At 44.4% G+C, this 17,885-nt stretch overlaps 1 protein-coding gene across 5 annotated transcripts in view; it reads left to right on the top strand.

Annotated features, from left to right (window-relative positions):
- The window catches only part of ERI3 (ERI1 exoribonuclease family member 3), a 129,283-nt gene that overhangs the window by 891 nt on the left and 110,507 nt on the right, over positions 1-17,885 (top strand). For 3 of the 5 annotated variants that reach the window (XM_079901630.1, XM_079901629.1, XM_079901633.1), the window contains exons 2-3: positions 1,918-1,993; positions 13,958-14,235. In XM_079901630.1, the coding sequence (XP_079757756.1) occupies positions 1,918-1,993; positions 13,958-14,235 (354 nt within the window). Of the gene's footprint in view, positions 1-1,915; positions 1,994-13,957; positions 14,236-17,885 lie in introns of those variants that run through there. The other 2 variants (XM_079901631.1, XM_079901632.1) reach the window with 2 other exon arrangements.

Below are 17,885 nucleotides of genomic sequence, written 5' to 3'. Positions count from 1 at the left end.
TATAACTGCTCCTTGTTGACTTGGAAGATGCTGAACGTGGCTTCTCATTGGGGGTTTGGATTCTGTCCTTAGGGCTGGATTTTGTAAACTGATGGTACCCTCATTCCCTCTGCTGTAGGTCTCTGGCCACTTCTCTGGTATTAGTTCTTGTCAGACATTTTATCAGTCTCCCAGGCGAAGGGCAAAAAACCAGGAATCCCATTGGCTAAAGACCGTACACTATTTGAACGATAGTAGGTTGTGATTGGCTGAATGATTTTTGATTGTAGAGTTTCTACCAGAAATTGGCTTCATCAAATTCTGCTTTATTCTGACTTTATCATACACAGCATGCCTTGTTTTGGTGGGTTCATGCCTGGAGCTTAAGTATATTATACCTGAATCCCCTAGCATTTGAAAGCCAATTTATAAACAGGGACTTGGAGTGTGACTTCACTAATGTGTGTGTCTGTGATCTTGGTTAGAAACCCACTTGGCTGCCTTTCGTGGGGGGAGTTGGGGGAGGTAGCTGCCGGGAAGTGATTGATAAGGTTTCCTTTATGGATTCTGTGGTGCTTCACTGGAGCTCAGAGCACTTTGGCAACTTAAGCACTCCAAATTAAAAGCTCATTAACAATTCCTGCCCAAAGATCCTGTAAATAATCGGCTAGCTAGGTCATAGAGCTTGGCTGAGAGCTCTCCTTGCAACTTGAAATTTCCAAATAAAAGTGCTTTTATTCCCTTTCATTTTGAAAAGTGTTTTCTTTGCGGTGGGGTAGGTTGGCGAGTGGCATTTTTCCAGGGGATCTGAGTAGAATAAAGTGTTAAATGTGTGGAGTGGTAGAAGGAATAGATTGGTTCCAAACCTAGGTGTTTCTTTGTGCAAGGGCGTTGCTAGCTTACAAGGGCACTTCTGCAACTTCTAATCCTTTTGAAGATCTGATGAGTAAAAGGTGCAAGATTTAAGTGATCTGAAGAGAAACCGGAGTATGGAAAATCTGAATTAAGTGATAAATATGATAGGTGTCCATTGATGATTTGATTTGGGGTTTGATTACCTTGACTTTTTTAGAACTTGAGGCAGACCTAGATATATCCTGCAAGTGTTTCCTGGTCTGTGTGGCCATTTGCAGTATGGCCTGTGGCTTTGTGGCAACCAGTGTTTCCCCCAATCCCTGCTTCAGTGCCTGAGTTCTGAATATTGTCAGCCTTTACTAGTATCCCCTCCTTGGCTAGACTAGGATTCGGGATTATCCAGAGAGCCACGACTTCATGGCCATCTCTCTCAGTCCAAGCTCAGATATTGTAAATATTTAGTATTTCTAGGAGATAAACCTCCTTAGGAAGAAAAGTATGCCACTAGAGAAGATGAAATTCATCATTGCAAAAATATATATTGTTGACCATTGAAAAAACGCAGAGGTTAGGGTAACCGACTCCCCACACAGTTGAAAATCTGCTTATAACTTTTGACTCCCCGAAAACGTAACTACTAATAGCATTGACCAGAAGCCTTACTGATGACATAAGCAGTTGATTAACACATATTTTGTATGTTATGTGTATATCTACTTATATTTAATGCATTCATGACATCCTAACTTTTTCTTAATTCTTTTGGTATTTCTAGGCTATGTGGTTTATCTGCGGGCTTTTTCAAATTGTCACAAATCTCCAAAAAAAATCTCCCAATATATTTATTTACTGAGAAACATCTGCACATAAGAAGTGGACCTGCGCAGTTCAAATCTGTGTTGTTCAAAGGTCACCTGTAGTACTAGTAGCTTCTGAAAGCCCTGTCCTGGCACTGTGCTTTCACATAGATAACTGTTATCCCAAAGTAGTTTGAGTTTAGGAGTTTGAAGTATAGTGTGATCTTTAAGTTGTTTCAAACAGTATTGAAATAGAGTTGTTGCAGAGATCTGTATTTATCCACAGCATTGGGGCTTTCCAGCTCTCACAGAACCTTCAGCATCCCCAGCGGCCAGTCTTGGCATCTTCGAAGTAAGGAGAGGTGAGAATCCTGTTGCATGGTCAAGGTTTGGCTTGACTTCTTCCTTATGAGTATTTGGGCTTGGAGGGTGGGGAGTGGGGACTGGTGCAGACTGTACTTTTCTGTAGCTTTTCCTGACAAGATACCATATGCTGAAAAGCTACTGAAACTTACCCAAAGTCTATAAAGTGGTGAGAGTTGAAGGTGGGATATCCATACTTTCAAGTTCTGCCATGATTCCTCAGTGGGCATTACATGAGCACCTACTTGAAGTTCAGGAAGGTTGAATAGAACCGGAATAATCCTTTATCCTGAGAAATACACATCTTAAGACAATAGGAAGGATCACATTTATTTGGCTTCTGATAAATGCATTTGACCAAGGCCTTTGGGATCTTGGTCACATGCATTTATCAAATTTGGGTTGTGGGTCACCTTTGGGTGGATGGTTAATCCCAGTCTGTCTCCGTTTTACGAGGATCGGGGCTGGCTAAAAAGGTAGACTCTGATGATTGATATCCAGGATGTCAGAGGCTGTTTGTTGAATAACTGAGGTCCAGGCATTTTGCTTGGTGGTGGGATTGTGGTGGTGAACAAGACAGCTGCTGTCCCTGACACCAAAGAGCTTACAAGTTCATGGGCGAGACAGATAGTATTGAAGCAGTCACAAGACCTCTGAGAGTGCTGTAACGAGGTAAGTATATGTGCTTGAGAGTACTTAGAAGGATCTCCAGCCCAGACTGGTGGGTTCAGGGAAGGCTTTTCAGAGGAAGTAACCTACTCAGCTAGCATTAGACGAAGATGTGAAGAAACAAGTGTGAAGGTCAGAGCTTTGTTGAGTTTGAGAAACTGAAGTTCAGTGTGATTGAAACATACAGTACTCAGTGGGCAGGAGATAGGAGAATACAGTGAGAAATTAAGGAGGAAAGGTAAGCAGAAGCCAGGGCCTTATAAGCTCTTAGGATTAAATGGTGGGTAGAAAAAAAGATTAGACTAGGTCAGCAAACTTTTACTGTAAAGGGTCAGATAGTAAATATTTAGTCTTTATGGGTTTGTGTCACAACTGTTTACTCTGCTGCTATAGCACAAAAGCAGCCATAGTAGGAAAATGAGTGAGCATGGCTGTGTTCCAGTAAACTTTATAAAAACAGGTGGCAGCTGGATTTGGCCTGTGGACCAACCACTGGATCAGACCATCATAAAAGCCGTGAGAAGCCATTGAAAGGTTTTAAGAAGTGGACTGATACTAGATGTGTGTTTTAGAAAGTTTGCTTTAATTTTAATGTTCAGTGTTAAGAATGGATTGAAGGGGATAGTACCTGAGGCAGAGAGACCAGTAAGGAGGCTGTGGCAGTTACATGGGTAACATTTTCACCTTTGAGGCAGTGTTTTGACAGTTGAAAATTGAGTATACCTGAATCTTTGCATCTTTGTGTATACTGGTTCTCTTTGCTAATTTCCTGGCCATCTACTTGAGCTTAAAGGATGTCTACCAGAGAAATTGTTGACGATACCAGCTCCTATTTCACAGATTAGAAAAGATGTGGGAAGGACAGGTTGGTGTGGAATGAATGAGAAGTTTGGGGGAACGCATTTCTGTTGAAAGTAGTAGTGAATAAATGTAGCCGGGGAGAGATTTTGGTCTTTGGTCTCATAGCTTAATGTTAGTTGCTTTGAATTTCTTGAACTGTACACACGGAGGGGGACCCATTTTCCTAAGCTTCCCAGGGAATTGCCTCATTCTCTATATGTCCTACTTAGTCTTCTTCTTTTCTTGCTTCTAAGAAACTGATGATCTTTTTCTGGTTTTGAGAGTGTCTCCTAGTTGAGTATGATGGTATGTGTCACGTACAGGGATCAAATAAACTATTTGTTGAGTGTCTGATGAATTGTCTTCCTCTACCTGCAAGCTCCGGTGTGCATTGCTAGAGGTTTCTGATAACAGTGCTTATGTGACCTTGGGCAAATGACTTGCCTCTCTGAGTTTAGCTTTTCTATCTGTAAAATGGAACTTAATATGTTGGTTAAAGGATTTAATGAGATGTAAAACTCTTAGCAAGGTGTCCTTAACTTTTGTTATTAACAATATTTTACACAATTTTTTAAAAAGCAGGTAGCAGTTGGGTGACTTGGCCTTTGACTTAGTACATTTGGGGTGCTCCCAGTTGTCATTGTGGCCATGTAATAGAAACCTAGCCCCTGGCAGAGGCAGCCAGCAAACAGGAGGAAATTATAACTAAAGCAAGATGCTGCTCTTCATAATGGAAAATCTTCAGCCAGCAGGAGTCCCATTCGGAATTCCAGAACTTTCTTCAGGGTGGACCTTAGCCCCAGCACCATCAGTGAAGTGAACTGAGTGAGCAGCTACCCGAAAGAAATTCACTGAAGTGTGGCCAGTCATTTTCCTGGTCTGTTGGGGTCGTTTATTAATGTTGCCACCCTTGTAGCTTTGTAAAGTGCCTCTTGAATGCTTTTTATTACTTTTCATCACCACTCTGGGAAGCGGGTCAGGTGGTCAGCATTATTGTCCCTGCTACGCATGTGAGGAAACTGAGGCCCAGGAAGGTTAAGTGTGTTGTCCGAGGTCATGCTGCGAGGTACTGTTAGAGCTGGTGCAGAGTTGCCCCCAGATGAAATTGTGTGAGTTTATTGCTGTGATCTCTCTTCTTTTGAGTGAGAGATATATAGTCATTGCAGAACTGCAATCTAATGCATGTCTTATCCATATCTCCTAGTGTTGATCTGGGTCCCTTTATCCACCTGGTCCTGTTGGGTTTTAATTGATGACTGCTAGGAACAGGCCTGCTGGGAAGCAGATTCCCTTTGGGTCATTGTTTTTAGTCCATCCTCCTTTGGGTCCATTCTTGGGGGAGCCTTGGGTGACGAGAGATTGCTTTGATATGTTCAAAATTGTGCCTTGTGCCCCACAGCTACAGGTAAAATCAAAAGGCGGATAATTTATGGGAGTGTCAGAGCTGGCCGCTGGCACCTCAGGAAGCCATTAGTATGCCTGTTCAGACCCTCTGTGTCCTTGCAATTGATTCCTCTTTGCATGAGCCTGATTTGGGAAGCTGTAGATCTGTGGGTAGTGATTGGATGTGACAGTCCAAACACCGGTCCCTAAATTAATCCTTTTAATAGTATTCTGGCACCAAGGCAATGCTCGCTCACTCTCTGTCTCTAACTGGGGAGGACAGAATGGGGGGGAGGGGGCTAGGAAGAAGGAGAGAGAGAGAAAGAAAAGAAGCTTTTCCTGATTCTTAGGCCCTGCTCTGTTCTGCCGTGTTCTGATTCCAGAGCAGTTGACATCATAATCCATTCAGCAGACATCGCCTCACACTCACTTTGTGCCTGGCCCTGTGCTGGGGATACAGAAATGAATAAAATGTGGTCCTTGCCCTTAAGGATCTATGTTTAGCTCAGTGTTCCTCAGACTTTTTAAACTCATACACTCCTTAGATGGGAAAAGCTAATCTTATACTTTTCTTTAATGCTGCTTGAAATTTTAAACTGGATTCAAGGGTCTGACAAAAAACAAGTGACAAAAAAACAAGAAATGATCTCTTCAGGGACTTCCCTGGCGGTCCAGTGGTTGAGGCTCCCTGTGTCCACTGCAGAGGGCATGGGTTTGATCCCTGGTTGGGGAACTAAGGTCCCGCATGCTGCACGGCCAAAGAAAAAAAGAAATGATCTCTTCAAATATGCCTTTTTACACACACATACACCCCTACACCTGCTATCTTCCATCCTTCTCACCTGACTTGCTGAAAATTACTGCTAAGAGGAGAAACAGATAACTAAAATTTTACAATATAGTGAGATAAAAGTTAAACTGTGCTACTGGATCACTTAAGCAATTAACTTTCTGATGAGGTGTCAGAGAAAGCTACTAAAAGGGGAAGATTTGAGCTGGATTTTGAAGAAGGAACAATAGTTTGCCTGGTGAAAATGGAAGTACATTTCAAAACAGAGGGAGCAGCATTTGCCAAGGCACAGATTTGTAAAAGGAAACATCACATTTAGGGGCCTGAGCAAGAGCTGGTTGTCATCCTGCTTCCTGCCAGTTTCTCTGCTTTGTGAGACGGGAAGATTTGCTTCCCTGGAACTGGGTTTGGGAAGAGGCTTTGAGTTCCTTGTGCTGCAGTTGCTTTAATCCAAGACACCGCTTCCTGTTTCCGCTTTTTTTAAAAAATATTTGTTTATTTATTTGGTTGTGCCGGGTCTTAGTTGTGGCTCGCAGGCTCCTTAGTTGTGGCTCGCCGGCTTCTTAGTTGTGGCATATGGGCTCCTTAGTTGCTGCATGCAGGCTCCTTAGTTGTGGCATGCGAACTCTTAGTTGCAGCATGCATGTGGGATCTAGTTCCCTGACCAGGGATGGATCTTGGGCCCCCTGCATTGGGAGTGCAGAGTCTTAACCACTGCGCCACCAGGGAAGTACCCCTGTTTCCACTTTTGTACCCAGGCTGCAATTTGTTTTTCTTATTAGAAACAAATTTGAGTGATTTGGACAGACTTAATTATTGCTATGGTTGAGTTCCTTTTAGTTAAAGTCATACCTTAGCTCAAAAGAAAAACTAAAGTTGATATGCATTGTTAGCCCTATGGCTGATGGGAGAATCAGCCAAGTGGAGAAAGTGGGCCCTTAAATGTGGGAGAGGAGAACAGGGCCCTGAAGAGCTGAGTGCCTCTGAGCCTTAGTGTTCTCATGTGTAAAATGGGAATACTGTTACCTATTTTGCTTGATGGTTGGGAGGCTTAAATGAGATGAAATATGTAAGTCACGACTACAGTGCCTGGCTTGTAGTAGATTTTCACAAAATAGTGTTTCACTTTCCTCTTTCTCATGTATTAGCGATAGCTCCCTTTTGCTGAGAACTTACTATTGTGCAAAGCACTTTGTACATATTGTATGGTCTAACCGAACCCCTAAGAGATAGGTATTTTTGTTACAGCTATTATTACAAAGAGCATGTGGTGGAGGCAGGATTTGAACCTGTGCTTGTCTAATACGGCATTTTAACAACTAGCTGTATGACTCCTTGTTTCTGCTCCAGTTCTCCATTTTGGAAGCAGGGATATAGCAGGTTCTGCGTACCTCCCCTCTGGGGTCAGATGCTGTCTACAAGTGTGGGAGGAGCTTACAGGGATGAGAGTACCATTACCATACACTGCCCTTCCTCCATTTCTATCCTATTTACTATGTGTTGGGAAACTAGCCTTTGCTCCCTCTCGTGTGTGGGGTCACAACTGACGTGCAGGTCTTTGCAAAGAGATGTTTCCCATCCTTGGCCCCTTGAAGGAGTTTGCCCAAGCTACTGAATGTGGCTGATGGGTTAGTAAACAGCAGGCAAATCACAAACAGGTACTTCTTTTTCTGTGCTGCCTTGAGTTGCTGAGACAGGCTAATTGAAGGGGAGAGCGAGGCTCCTATGGCCTGTGATGTTGCCATCAGAATTTGGTATTCCTGTAGGTCTTTAGTGACTTTAGTTCTTCTGATAGTTTGGGATTAGCAGCTGCTTCTGATGTTGGACAAGTTCCCCCTAGCCCTGTCTTGGAGCAGAAGCAGCTGAAGCTACAGGTCTAGGGGTTGATGGGTTGTAGAGAGGAGGAGAGTGTTTTGTTGAGGTGAGGACCCAGCTTTAGAGTACTTGCTTGCATTCCACTTTGGGGCCATCAGGAAGTCGTGTAGAGGTTCTAAGCTTTTGTAGGGGTGTCAAGCTTTGTTCTGCCTTAGGCTGAGCCCTCAGGCCCCTGGCCTCCACTTGTGAGGCTACAGAAAAGCTTGGGGGACAAATGCTGGTGTCTGCTCCTTGTGTCAGGGCAGTGGCTGGAGGCTCTGAACTGGGGGTCAGGAGCCGTGGGTTCTCTTCTTACCCTTACTTGCTCTGTGAACCTTGGACTGTCCTTTTCTCTTCCTAGGGCTCATTTTCCCTGGCTTGCTGGACTGTGTCTTCCCTTAGGCTTTCTTTCACCTTTGACAGTCTATGATTTTCACAGAAAGTGCTCTGGCAGTTAAGAATGCATTCATTAGATTGCAAATTATGACTTTTGAAGGCATGCAGTTTATTTATATTTTTCCCAGGTTATTTTTAGCCACCTGAGACAGGGCCTGTGACTGAACGAGTTGCAGACAGGTGTTACCGTGTTCTCTGTGGATGCCTCTGTGGCTTAGGTGTCTGAGCACTTGTGCTACTGCAGGTCAGATTGGAACAGGAACTTCCCCAAGACTGGGAACTGGGTACTCTGTGGCTGTCCCATGTGCTTCTAGTCTGGACCCAGAACCTGCCTCAGTGCCTTGAAGTTTCTCTGGAATGCAACCCTGCCTCCCAGTCTGGCTTTTTTTGGTTTGTTTTTTGGTTTTTTTTTGGCCGCACAACGAGGCTTGCAGGATCTTAGTTCCCTGACCAGGGATTGAACCCAGGCCCGCGGCAGTGAAAGCACCGAGTCCGAACCACTGGACCTCCAGGGAACTCCCCAGTCTGGCTTTTTATGGAGTGGATTGAACCCAGGGATGGTATAAACCCATACCCTTCCCAGAGATCCCAAGTATATGTGGATGGGGAGATGGGGTGGGAGAGGACCCCATATTTCATGATGGGCTTCTCTTCTTTTCTCTCCCCCAGGCTCCCCTGGCCTGTATGTGGATATTAAAGGATGGCCCCCTCCCTTCGCCCTTCCTTCCCCCCTCCAGTAATGGAAGGCTATAAAATGTCTATTTACCCAAGACGCCAGAATGACTCCTCTGTGGTTCCACTAATCTGGTGATTTGGTGCTTCCCTGGTCTCTCAGGTAAATAGAAATTGAGGCTTTTTATAAAGGCATATTATTTCCCTCATTAAATGTGTGTTTTGGCACATGCGTTATTTACCTGACCGACAGTAATGGCTGCAGAGGAGCCATTGTGTCTGTTGTGTAAATACTCTGCACATCCTCCAGGGGCTGTGGTGCAGGCCTGCTCCTCCAAATCGCGCTGGCCCTGTGGCAATCCCTGTTTTCCCCTCCCCTGCCTCACTGGGGGACTGGTCCCTTTATTTTGAGGAGAGAATCATTCGTTTTCCTCTTTGCCATAGGCTACTTACTACCTTTAATTTGCTAGGAGAAGGAAATGGGTGTCAGAATAAATGTGTGTAAATCTTCATCTCTGGTGAAAGCTGGTGAGGAGATAGATATACACAGAATCATAAACTGTTCCTTTTGAGTTCTGCCCCTCAACTAGATTCTCAAAGTCCTGGCTGATGATATAACGTGTAGACTTATATTCTGCAAACTTGTGACTAAAATATAAAGACATCAATAGAAAGGGGCAATCTCTAAGATGTCAGAGGGTAGACAGGCAAGTGGAGCGCCTCTGCAAGGAGTGCAGGGATATTTCCCGAGCAGGCTCTAGAGGTGGCAGGGATGCCCAGTGAGGGGGCACTGGGCAGGGGCACTTAGGATGGAGACTCCGTGCTTTGAGGGCTGCCAGAGGAGAGTGTGCAGCCTACCCTCTGTGGCAGTACGGGGAGATGGCTCCCTCACATACTGTTCTCTGTTTCTTTTTTTTTTTAAACAACATTGCATGTGGTTAAAAAAAAATTTTTTTTTTAAGTTTGAAATAGGCCAAATTTACATAAAAGTTGGAAGTAGGGTACAAAGAATTTTTTTCCTGAACCATTTGTGAGTTAAGTTGCCGACCTAACACCCCATCACCCTAAATACTTTGCGTGCATTTCCTATGTGCAAGGACATTTTCCTACCTAACCATAACACGACCATCAAAATTAACATTCATATGTTACCTCCATCTAATCCTCAAACCCCATTCAAGTTTTGCCAGTTGTCCCAGTAATGTTCTTTGCAGCAAAATGATCCAGTTCAGAATCGTGCATTGCATTTAGTTACCAAGTCTCTCATCTCCTATAGACTTTTCTCACTAAACGTTCCTTGAGATTCATGATCTTGATACTTTTGAAGATTACAGGCTGGTTATTGTGTAGACTGTCCCTCATTCAGGGTTTGTCTGATATTTTCTCATGATTAGATTCAGGTTATGCATCTTCAACAGGAGTATCACAGAAATGATGCTTTGTTTTTCTCCTTGCATCCTATCATGTGATGTAAGATTTTGATTAATCCCATTATTGATGATGTTCATTTTGCTCACTTGATTAAGATGATGTCTGCCAGGCTTCTCCATTGTAAACTTATTCCCTGTTATAATTAATAAGCAATCTGTGGGGAGATACTTTGAAACTATGTGAAATCCCTTACCAAACTTTAGTTTTTAAAATTTATTTACTTATTTATGTATTTATTTTTATCTTTATGGCCTCATGGTTTCCTTTTTTATTCAGTGCATTATAATCCATTAATATCATTATTTACTTGCCAGTGGGAGCCCCTTCAAGCTGGTTTCTGCATTCTTTTGAGCATTTCCTTGCTTTCTGGCACAACAGGATGTTCTAGGCTCATCTTGTACTTTCTCTGCCACAGCCCTGGAATCAGCCAGTTCTCCAAAGAGCTCTAGTTCTTTCAGTGGAGAATGTTGTTTAGAAGGCGGCTAGGTGCTAGATGTGCACACTGCTATCAGAGTGTTGCTGCTCCCTGGCCCTTCAGTAAACAGAGCTAGAAAATATATATACTTGTGTCTATATATTTGTGTATTGATATATACTCATCTTCATATGTACATCTAGCTTTATTTATTAAAATATATTTATTTTTGGCTGCATTGGGTCTTTCTTGCTGAATGCAGGCTTTCTCTAGTTGTGGCGAGCAGGGGCTACTCTTCATTGCGGTGCACAGGCTTCTCATTACAGTGGCTTCTCTTGTGGAGCACGAGATCTAGGCACACAGGCCTCAGCACTTGTGGCATGCGGGCTCAGTAGTTGTGGCTCGCAGGCTCTAGAGCGCAGGCTCAGTAGTTGTGGCTCACAGGCTCTAGAGTGCAGGCTCAGTAGTTTGTGACGCACGGGCTTAGTTGCTCCGTGTCATGTGGGAATCTTCCCGGATCAGGGCTCAAACCCATGTCCCCAGGCAGGTGGATTCTTAACCACTGCGCCACCAGGGAAGCCCTAGCTTTATTTTTATATATTATATATATATCAGAAACCATGAGTTCACACTCCAATTCCAATTTGACACCACAGATGTTTTTCCCTTTCCATGTTTTAATTCCATCCTCTAACAGTGAGAAACCTGGTCCCATTACCCTTAACATATGCCCTTTTTTGGTCAATCCCTCTGTATGTAACTAACCTCCCGTTGTTGCCACTGCCCTTTCCCCCTCTTGGGTACTCTTTTACCCTGCCTGGGAGTCCCCACATCAGGCTGCGGCTCCTTCTCCGCCAACAGATGCCCTTCATACCCCACTAGGGCTGTGGCATGCTGCATCACACCTTCCTGCCTCTGTATGGATGCCTCCTCACCCAACTTGGGCTCTGATACTCCCTCCCAGACCCTTCTGCTCCTCCCACTTCAACTGATGTAGACCCTACTTTCCTCTGCCACAACTAATGGCTCTAAAGCCATTAGATTGAATTTTTCAGGAAGGGGAGAAGAGCTGCCCTCTGTTTCTTGACTTGAGTTGAACTTTTTTTTTTTTAAATATAAGGGAAGTATGGAACCCAGTGACTGCTGATATGTGGAAGCCTGGTCTCCTAATGTCTGCTCTCAAGACTTTTTACAAGAGAGAAGCTTTTTTATGTGGGTGAAATCAGATGAGAAAGCAAGGCCTGCAGGCATGAGGACCTCTGGCCATCAGTGTGTTGTCCATGGGAGGGAATAGGGCATATATAGTATGTAGTATGGGGGGGTCTAGAGCAATCTGGGGGTGCAGGAGACACCTGTTACTCTCTGAGGTTGCCTTATGCATTGGATTTATAGGCCCAAAGTATGGGGGTCCAGGCTTGGCCAGGTGGGTATAGCCCAATAGGATAGTAGTAGTAATAATAGTCAGCTTATATTTATTGAGCCCTATGTACCAGACCCTGCTCTTACAGCTTTACATATGTCCTCTCATTTCACTCTCGCTTAAGGAGCAGGAGCTGCTATTGTCATTTTACAGGTGAGGAATTGAAGAACAGAGCTTGCCCAAGGTGCCATGGCAAATAAGTGGTAAAACCAGGATTCAAACCCAGAAGCCCTCCTTAATCGTGACGATTAATTGCCTGTAGTATTTGGCAGATGGAGTCTGATTGACTCAAAACACTTTATACACTATATATACACATTGGAAAACATTAAGACTTTCAAAAGTCCTTATGCATGACCTGACTTTGAGAGGTTAGAGAAGAGTTCTAAGGCCCTGAGGGACTTTGGATTCAAACTAGAACGTGTAATCTGAGCAGACTGGTGTCTCCCATCTCAGCAAGGCTTCCAGTACCGTTCAGGAGTAGGTGACGTGAAGAGTTATTTTGCATTCCGGCTTTCAGAAGGATGTTGGCCCGTTTGCCTTTCCAAGGAATTCCATAATGAAACTCAAGCCAACCTTTGTCTATCCCAGGCTGCGGAGTTTGGCTGCGTTTTTGGAGAGGCTGTAGGCCACGGTGAAAACAAGCACTACGCTTGTGCTAGAATCATGAAGAACTTAAAATACTTCTTGGTCTTTGTTCCATATGGAACTTCACTCTAGGAACAGGGAAATTGAGGACCCACACCAGCACGTATCCTAATAAATATGCAGGCAAGTTACTGTAGGTCATTCCTTGAGTCCCGGGAGAGCCGGGGTGAGAAGTGATACTTGGTATGGTCCATGTCCGCTCGGGTGGTAGTGACCTTGTTGCCACTGGTGTGCTCTGGACTTCCCAGGCTGCCAGCCTCCTCCACGCTGCAGGAGGGAGGGAGTGCCCATTGCAGTCTCTCAGAGGCAAGCTTTTGGCTCCGTCTGACTGGGGCTTCAGAAAGCTTAAACTGTGGCCATTTCCATATTGAGCAGCATGATTTCTTGTTTGACTTCGAGGATTAAAGTTGAGGGAATTTGAGTGTTGGGTATGAAATGGGAAAAACACAAAATTTCTGCTTTATTCCTGCTTCTTTTTTTTTTTTAAAGGAAGCTTGAGTTATTCGTGAGTAAAACTTAGGCTTTGATTTTTATATTTCGTTAGTCCTCTAAGGAGCAGACATTCTGCATATTTAAAGGGAAAACTTGAAAAGTGATTTGGATTTTTTTTTTTTTTTGCACATGTACACTCAGAAAACTTTACTAGACTTTTAGCAATGCTCCCATTACCACCACATCTGGGTTTTCTCTTTTTCTTCCCTATTTAAAAAAAGTCCTGCAGTCATTCAAGGCCTCTAGTAGAGAGTTAGTCTAAAGGCAGCGGAGGAAGGCCCGAGGCTGTTGGCAGCTGTGCTCTGCAAGCTTCGTTCATTCCCCCAGGTGCCACTTACTGGCTGGGGGCTGGGGAATCACCAGAGTATGGTGAGCAAGTTCCCTGTGATGGGCTCTGCTCCTTTCCCATTGGGAGAAGGGAGGAGGGCATGTGGAGACATCAAGATACAGACAAGAAAGCCAGGGACAATGGCTGGGAATGGAGCTGAGGAGAGAGTCCTGGGCATTTCCTGCTGTTTGTCTGAGTCTACTTAGCTCCCAGGACTGATTGTGCAACCGGGGCACCCCGGGTTACTTTGGGAAACTTAGCTTTAATGTTAACTGTTGCCACCTGAGAAGTGACCACAGAATTTTTCTCTCTCTCTTTTGAACGTTAGAGCTCCACTTAAAGATCAAGGCCAGTGCTGCATCTTGTTTTGAGAATGGTCTGGGAGACTCAGAGCTGTTATAATGCTGTGGAGGCCAGTATTAAGGGTCTTGAACTTCAGTAACGAATACTGGGATTTAGAAAAGGGGCACAGAAACACTGGGGAGTGGTTCATGTTCTGTGAATATTCCTGAAGACTAGGTGGAACAGGGCCACGGTGGGAGGGAGTAACCCAGACTCTCTGTTCTTTTTTTTTTTTTCTTTTTCTTTCTTTCTTTTTTTTTCTTTTAAACTTTCCTCCCCTAAGTTTTAGATGCTTCTGGATGTTCAATGCTAGCACCTTTACAGACTGGAGCAGCTCGATTTTCTTCATATTTACTTTCAAGAGCAAGAAAAGTGCTGGGCTCCCACTTATTTTCTCCCTGTGGTGTTCCGGAGTTCTGCTCCATATCCACCAGAAAGCTGGCGGCCCACAGCTTTGGCGCATCCATGGCGGCAATGATGTCCTTCCCTCCCCAGAGGTATCACTACTTTTTAGTGCTGGACTTTGAGGCCACGTGTGACAAGCCGCAGATTCATCCTCAGGTAACTGTTGCATCATTGCTTCAGCAAAGATGGGGTGGGCAAGGAGGGAGGGAGGATAGACTTGCTTTCTGGGACCCAGAGGAAGTTTCTCATGTCTTCTTGGCTTTTAGCTACTCATCTGGAGTTCCTGCCTAAGAAGCAGGACTTGACTCAGGCATCCTAGGGTAAGGTAGACCTGAGAGGTCTTTGTAGAGAACTGGGCACACTGTTTCTCTCTGGTCTCAGCCTTTGGGAATCAAAATGTTTCCTTCTGTCCCATCCTTCCTCTCTCCTTTCCCTTCCCTCCTTCCTTCTCCTGCTACTGCTGCATGTTCTTTTAAGGAATACTGTGTTAGCCTCCAAAATGGCCCCCAACGATCCTTACGTCCTGATATTCCCACCTTTGGTAGTTCCCCCCTCCTACAATGAGTGAGAACTAGCCCTGCATAACCAACAGAGTATAGTGGAAGAGACATTGCGTGACTTCTGAGGCTAAGTCATAAAAAGCATCACAGTCCACCTTGCTTTTTTGGATCTGTTGCTATGGAAGATGCCAGCCACCATGCTTTGAGGATATTCAAGCAGCCCTGGCGAGAGGCACATGTGTACCGGAACTGAGGCTCTTAGCTAAAAGCCGGTACCAACTTGCTGGTCATGTTTCTTGGCACTGTCTTGGAGGTGACTCTGCTACCTCCATCAAGCCTTCAGATAACTACAGCCCCAGTGGACATCAGACGTCAACCTCAGGAGAGACCCTGAGCTAGACTGACCAGCCGAGCCACTCCTGAATTCCTGGCTCATCAGAGCTGTGGGAGATAATAAATGATTATTGATGTTTTAAGCCACTAAGTTTTGGGATGATTTGTTATACAGCATTAGATAACCTGAACAACCATTGCTGGTCTGTTGGAAAGGAAAATTTCTTTGCTTGCATTTTTTTCTTAGTTACCAACTGTGTTCGGAGATCTTTTACCTTTTGAGGTAGTGCTGCTAAGAAGCTTGGATAAGCAGCAGAGAGACACGTGTGCTAGCTGATATTGGATTGCTTGGTGTTTGCTTTGGGGGCCTGATTGGGGGCCGATGTGGCAGTGCCTTGTAGTGTGGGGCCTTGGGTATGCCTGACTCTAGGACTGGAACTCTTCCCTGTAGGGCTGGATTATCAGGTGGGTAATTTGGGGGTGTGTAGACATGTGGGTCTGGGAGTAGCTTTCAGTAGTAAGAGGAGGAGAAGAGGATTGTAGCAGCAGGCACTTGGGAGAAAGGGAGGTCCATTCAGAGGTAAACTGGGTTCATTTCTCATGGTTGGTTTCTTTTTTCCAGGGAGGGGTTCTATCTTTAGGTTAGTAGATTATTTTCCATAAAGCAGATACCACAACCCTTTTGCCTTTCCCTTTCTCCTTTCCTGTTTGTTCCCTATTCTCAAAGTAGTGGTCTGCCTTTGGGGGAGGATTGGAATCAGGCCTGCTGAGGCTTGGGAAGACAGGCGCTGGATGAGGAGAGCTTCCTAGGGGAAGGAACTTCATGTGAAAGGGAAGACGGCTTGGGGGCAGCCTGAGCCACACTTTCTTTCTCAGCCTCTTGCTCCTACCTGTGCTGTAGGGTGGTCTCCACCTCCCCAAACTACTGGAGATTCTGTGGTGGGTGTACCTGGGTGGTGGGTGGGAGTTTTGGTTATGTAGATTCTCTTGGGTTGAGAATCAGGGAGCCATACCCCAGTATGCCATATTATTTCCCTTGCTGATGATTTCAGTTGCTGAGCAAGCCTTAGTAGGACCTGAGTCTAAAACCTAACACGTTGCTACTGCATAGGATTCATCCCTGTTCTGAAGCCTCATGATTGCCTGGCACCTTCTTGATGACATTTCCTGCTTTCTGCTTCCTGGCACATGCCTATGTATATTTGTTTCTGAACTTTTCAGTTAGATTATAAGCTGAGATAATTATGTGGCTCTGTTTTCTTGTCCTACAGAGGGTCCTGCCAATGTTACTGAAGGTGAAACTTGATTCATGTCTCAGTTTGGTCTGTTAGTATCACCTTTCATCTCTCTGTCAAGGGCACTGTGCTTTTAATTTTTTGTTTTTTTTATTTATCTATTGCAATGCTGAAGATATAATGCAGTACAGATTTAAATCACTTGTATCACCAACTTCCTTCCTAGACTTAGGCACCAGGGCCTTTTAGACCTAGCCTGAGGTTGGACTTCCTGCTTTTTACCAGGGTCTGAGCCTGATTAAAGTTTATCTCCAGAATCAATGAACCCTGATGATGTGATTCCAAGGGCACTTAAGGAATTGGCTGTCCTGGTTCATTATTAGCAAAGCATTAGCTGTTACTTTAGAGAACTCAGGAAGAAGCATTTGCTGTCTTGCTTATCTTTAAAAGGCAAATACGAATGATCTTGGAAATTATAGACCCGTTAGTTTACTGTGATTCCAAAGAAGATACTTGACCTGATCGTCAGATAATCAATCAGCAAACAGCTAGAAGAGCATAGGGTACTGAGTAATAACTTATATGGGTTTGTGAAGAAGAGCAAATCCTGTCAGATCAATCTAACTCCTTGCTGTGACATAGTGATGGATTTGAGTGGATCTAGGGCAAGTGATGAATGTAATGCATCTCTACTTCATTAAGCCTCTACAATGCTGTGATCAACAGGTAAGAAGGTGAGTTTGGGGCCAGACAGCTCTGTTGTTGAACTACCCACTGGACCACTCTCAGGAAAGGGATGGGCAGCTTAGAAGTGACTTGAGACTTATTGTTATTGGCAGCTTAAAGCTCCCCCCGCCAACCCCACTTTCTTTTAAAAAAAACCCTTCCCTAAAGTTTGCATGTAGCAGGGTCCTGAAAGGATTCAGAGAAAGGTTGGAGGATGGATTGGAGAAGTTGTCAGTCCCAGATAGGATAGTGTCCTTCCACTGAGGTCCTCATAGGTCAGGTTCTCATTATAGCCTCTATTGTTTAGATCTTTTGGTCAACAAGGGCAGTGGAGAAATTGGAAAAGCTCAGGATAAGAGGAACAAAAATTAGGGAGCTCAGCTTGGTGCTCTGTGATGACCTAGATGGGGGGGAAGGGGGAAAGGGAGGTCCAAGAGGGAGGGGATATAGGTATACATATAGCTGATTCACTTCATTGTACAGCAGAAACTAACACAACATTGTAAAGCAATTTTACTCCAATAAAAAATAAAAAAAGAGGAACAAAAATTATTAGAGGCACAAAAATAAGACTTGGAAAGAAAAGAAACTGAATATGGTTTTAGTGACTGATTTCTTGTCCAGACTTGGAAGGAGTTGTTCCAAGGAGTATGATAATAACTTGCTCTTCATTTTAATAAGGACAAAAAAAGAATATAAGTGGAAGCAGGAAAGATTGAGATTTGAGATGAGAATGAACTTCTAGAAGAGACAGTAAAAGGACTAGAATATGGTGTGCAGGTTAGATCAGCCCTACCTAGCTCTCTCAGAACCTCTTGATGGCTGTCCACTTGACAGAGATACTTTGTGGACAAGATCTGTGTGCCTCCTGGGGGTGTGCTTGGACTGTGAATCAGAACCACCCCGGCTCCCCTGCTGCCTGGCTCCCAAGAGTTGAACACTTGAACACAGTGCACTTCTGATTCTTTTGGGAGTGTGTCATACTCCTCAGTTGCATAGGAGGCAGGAACAA

The sequence above is a fragment of the Stenella coeruleoalba genome (assembly GCF_951394435.1).
Source record: "Stenella coeruleoalba genome assembly, chromosome: 1".
Taxonomy (NCBI): Eukaryota; Metazoa; Chordata; class Mammalia; order Artiodactyla; family Delphinidae; genus Stenella; species Stenella coeruleoalba.
This window is presented reverse-complemented; position numbering and strand designations above follow the sequence as displayed.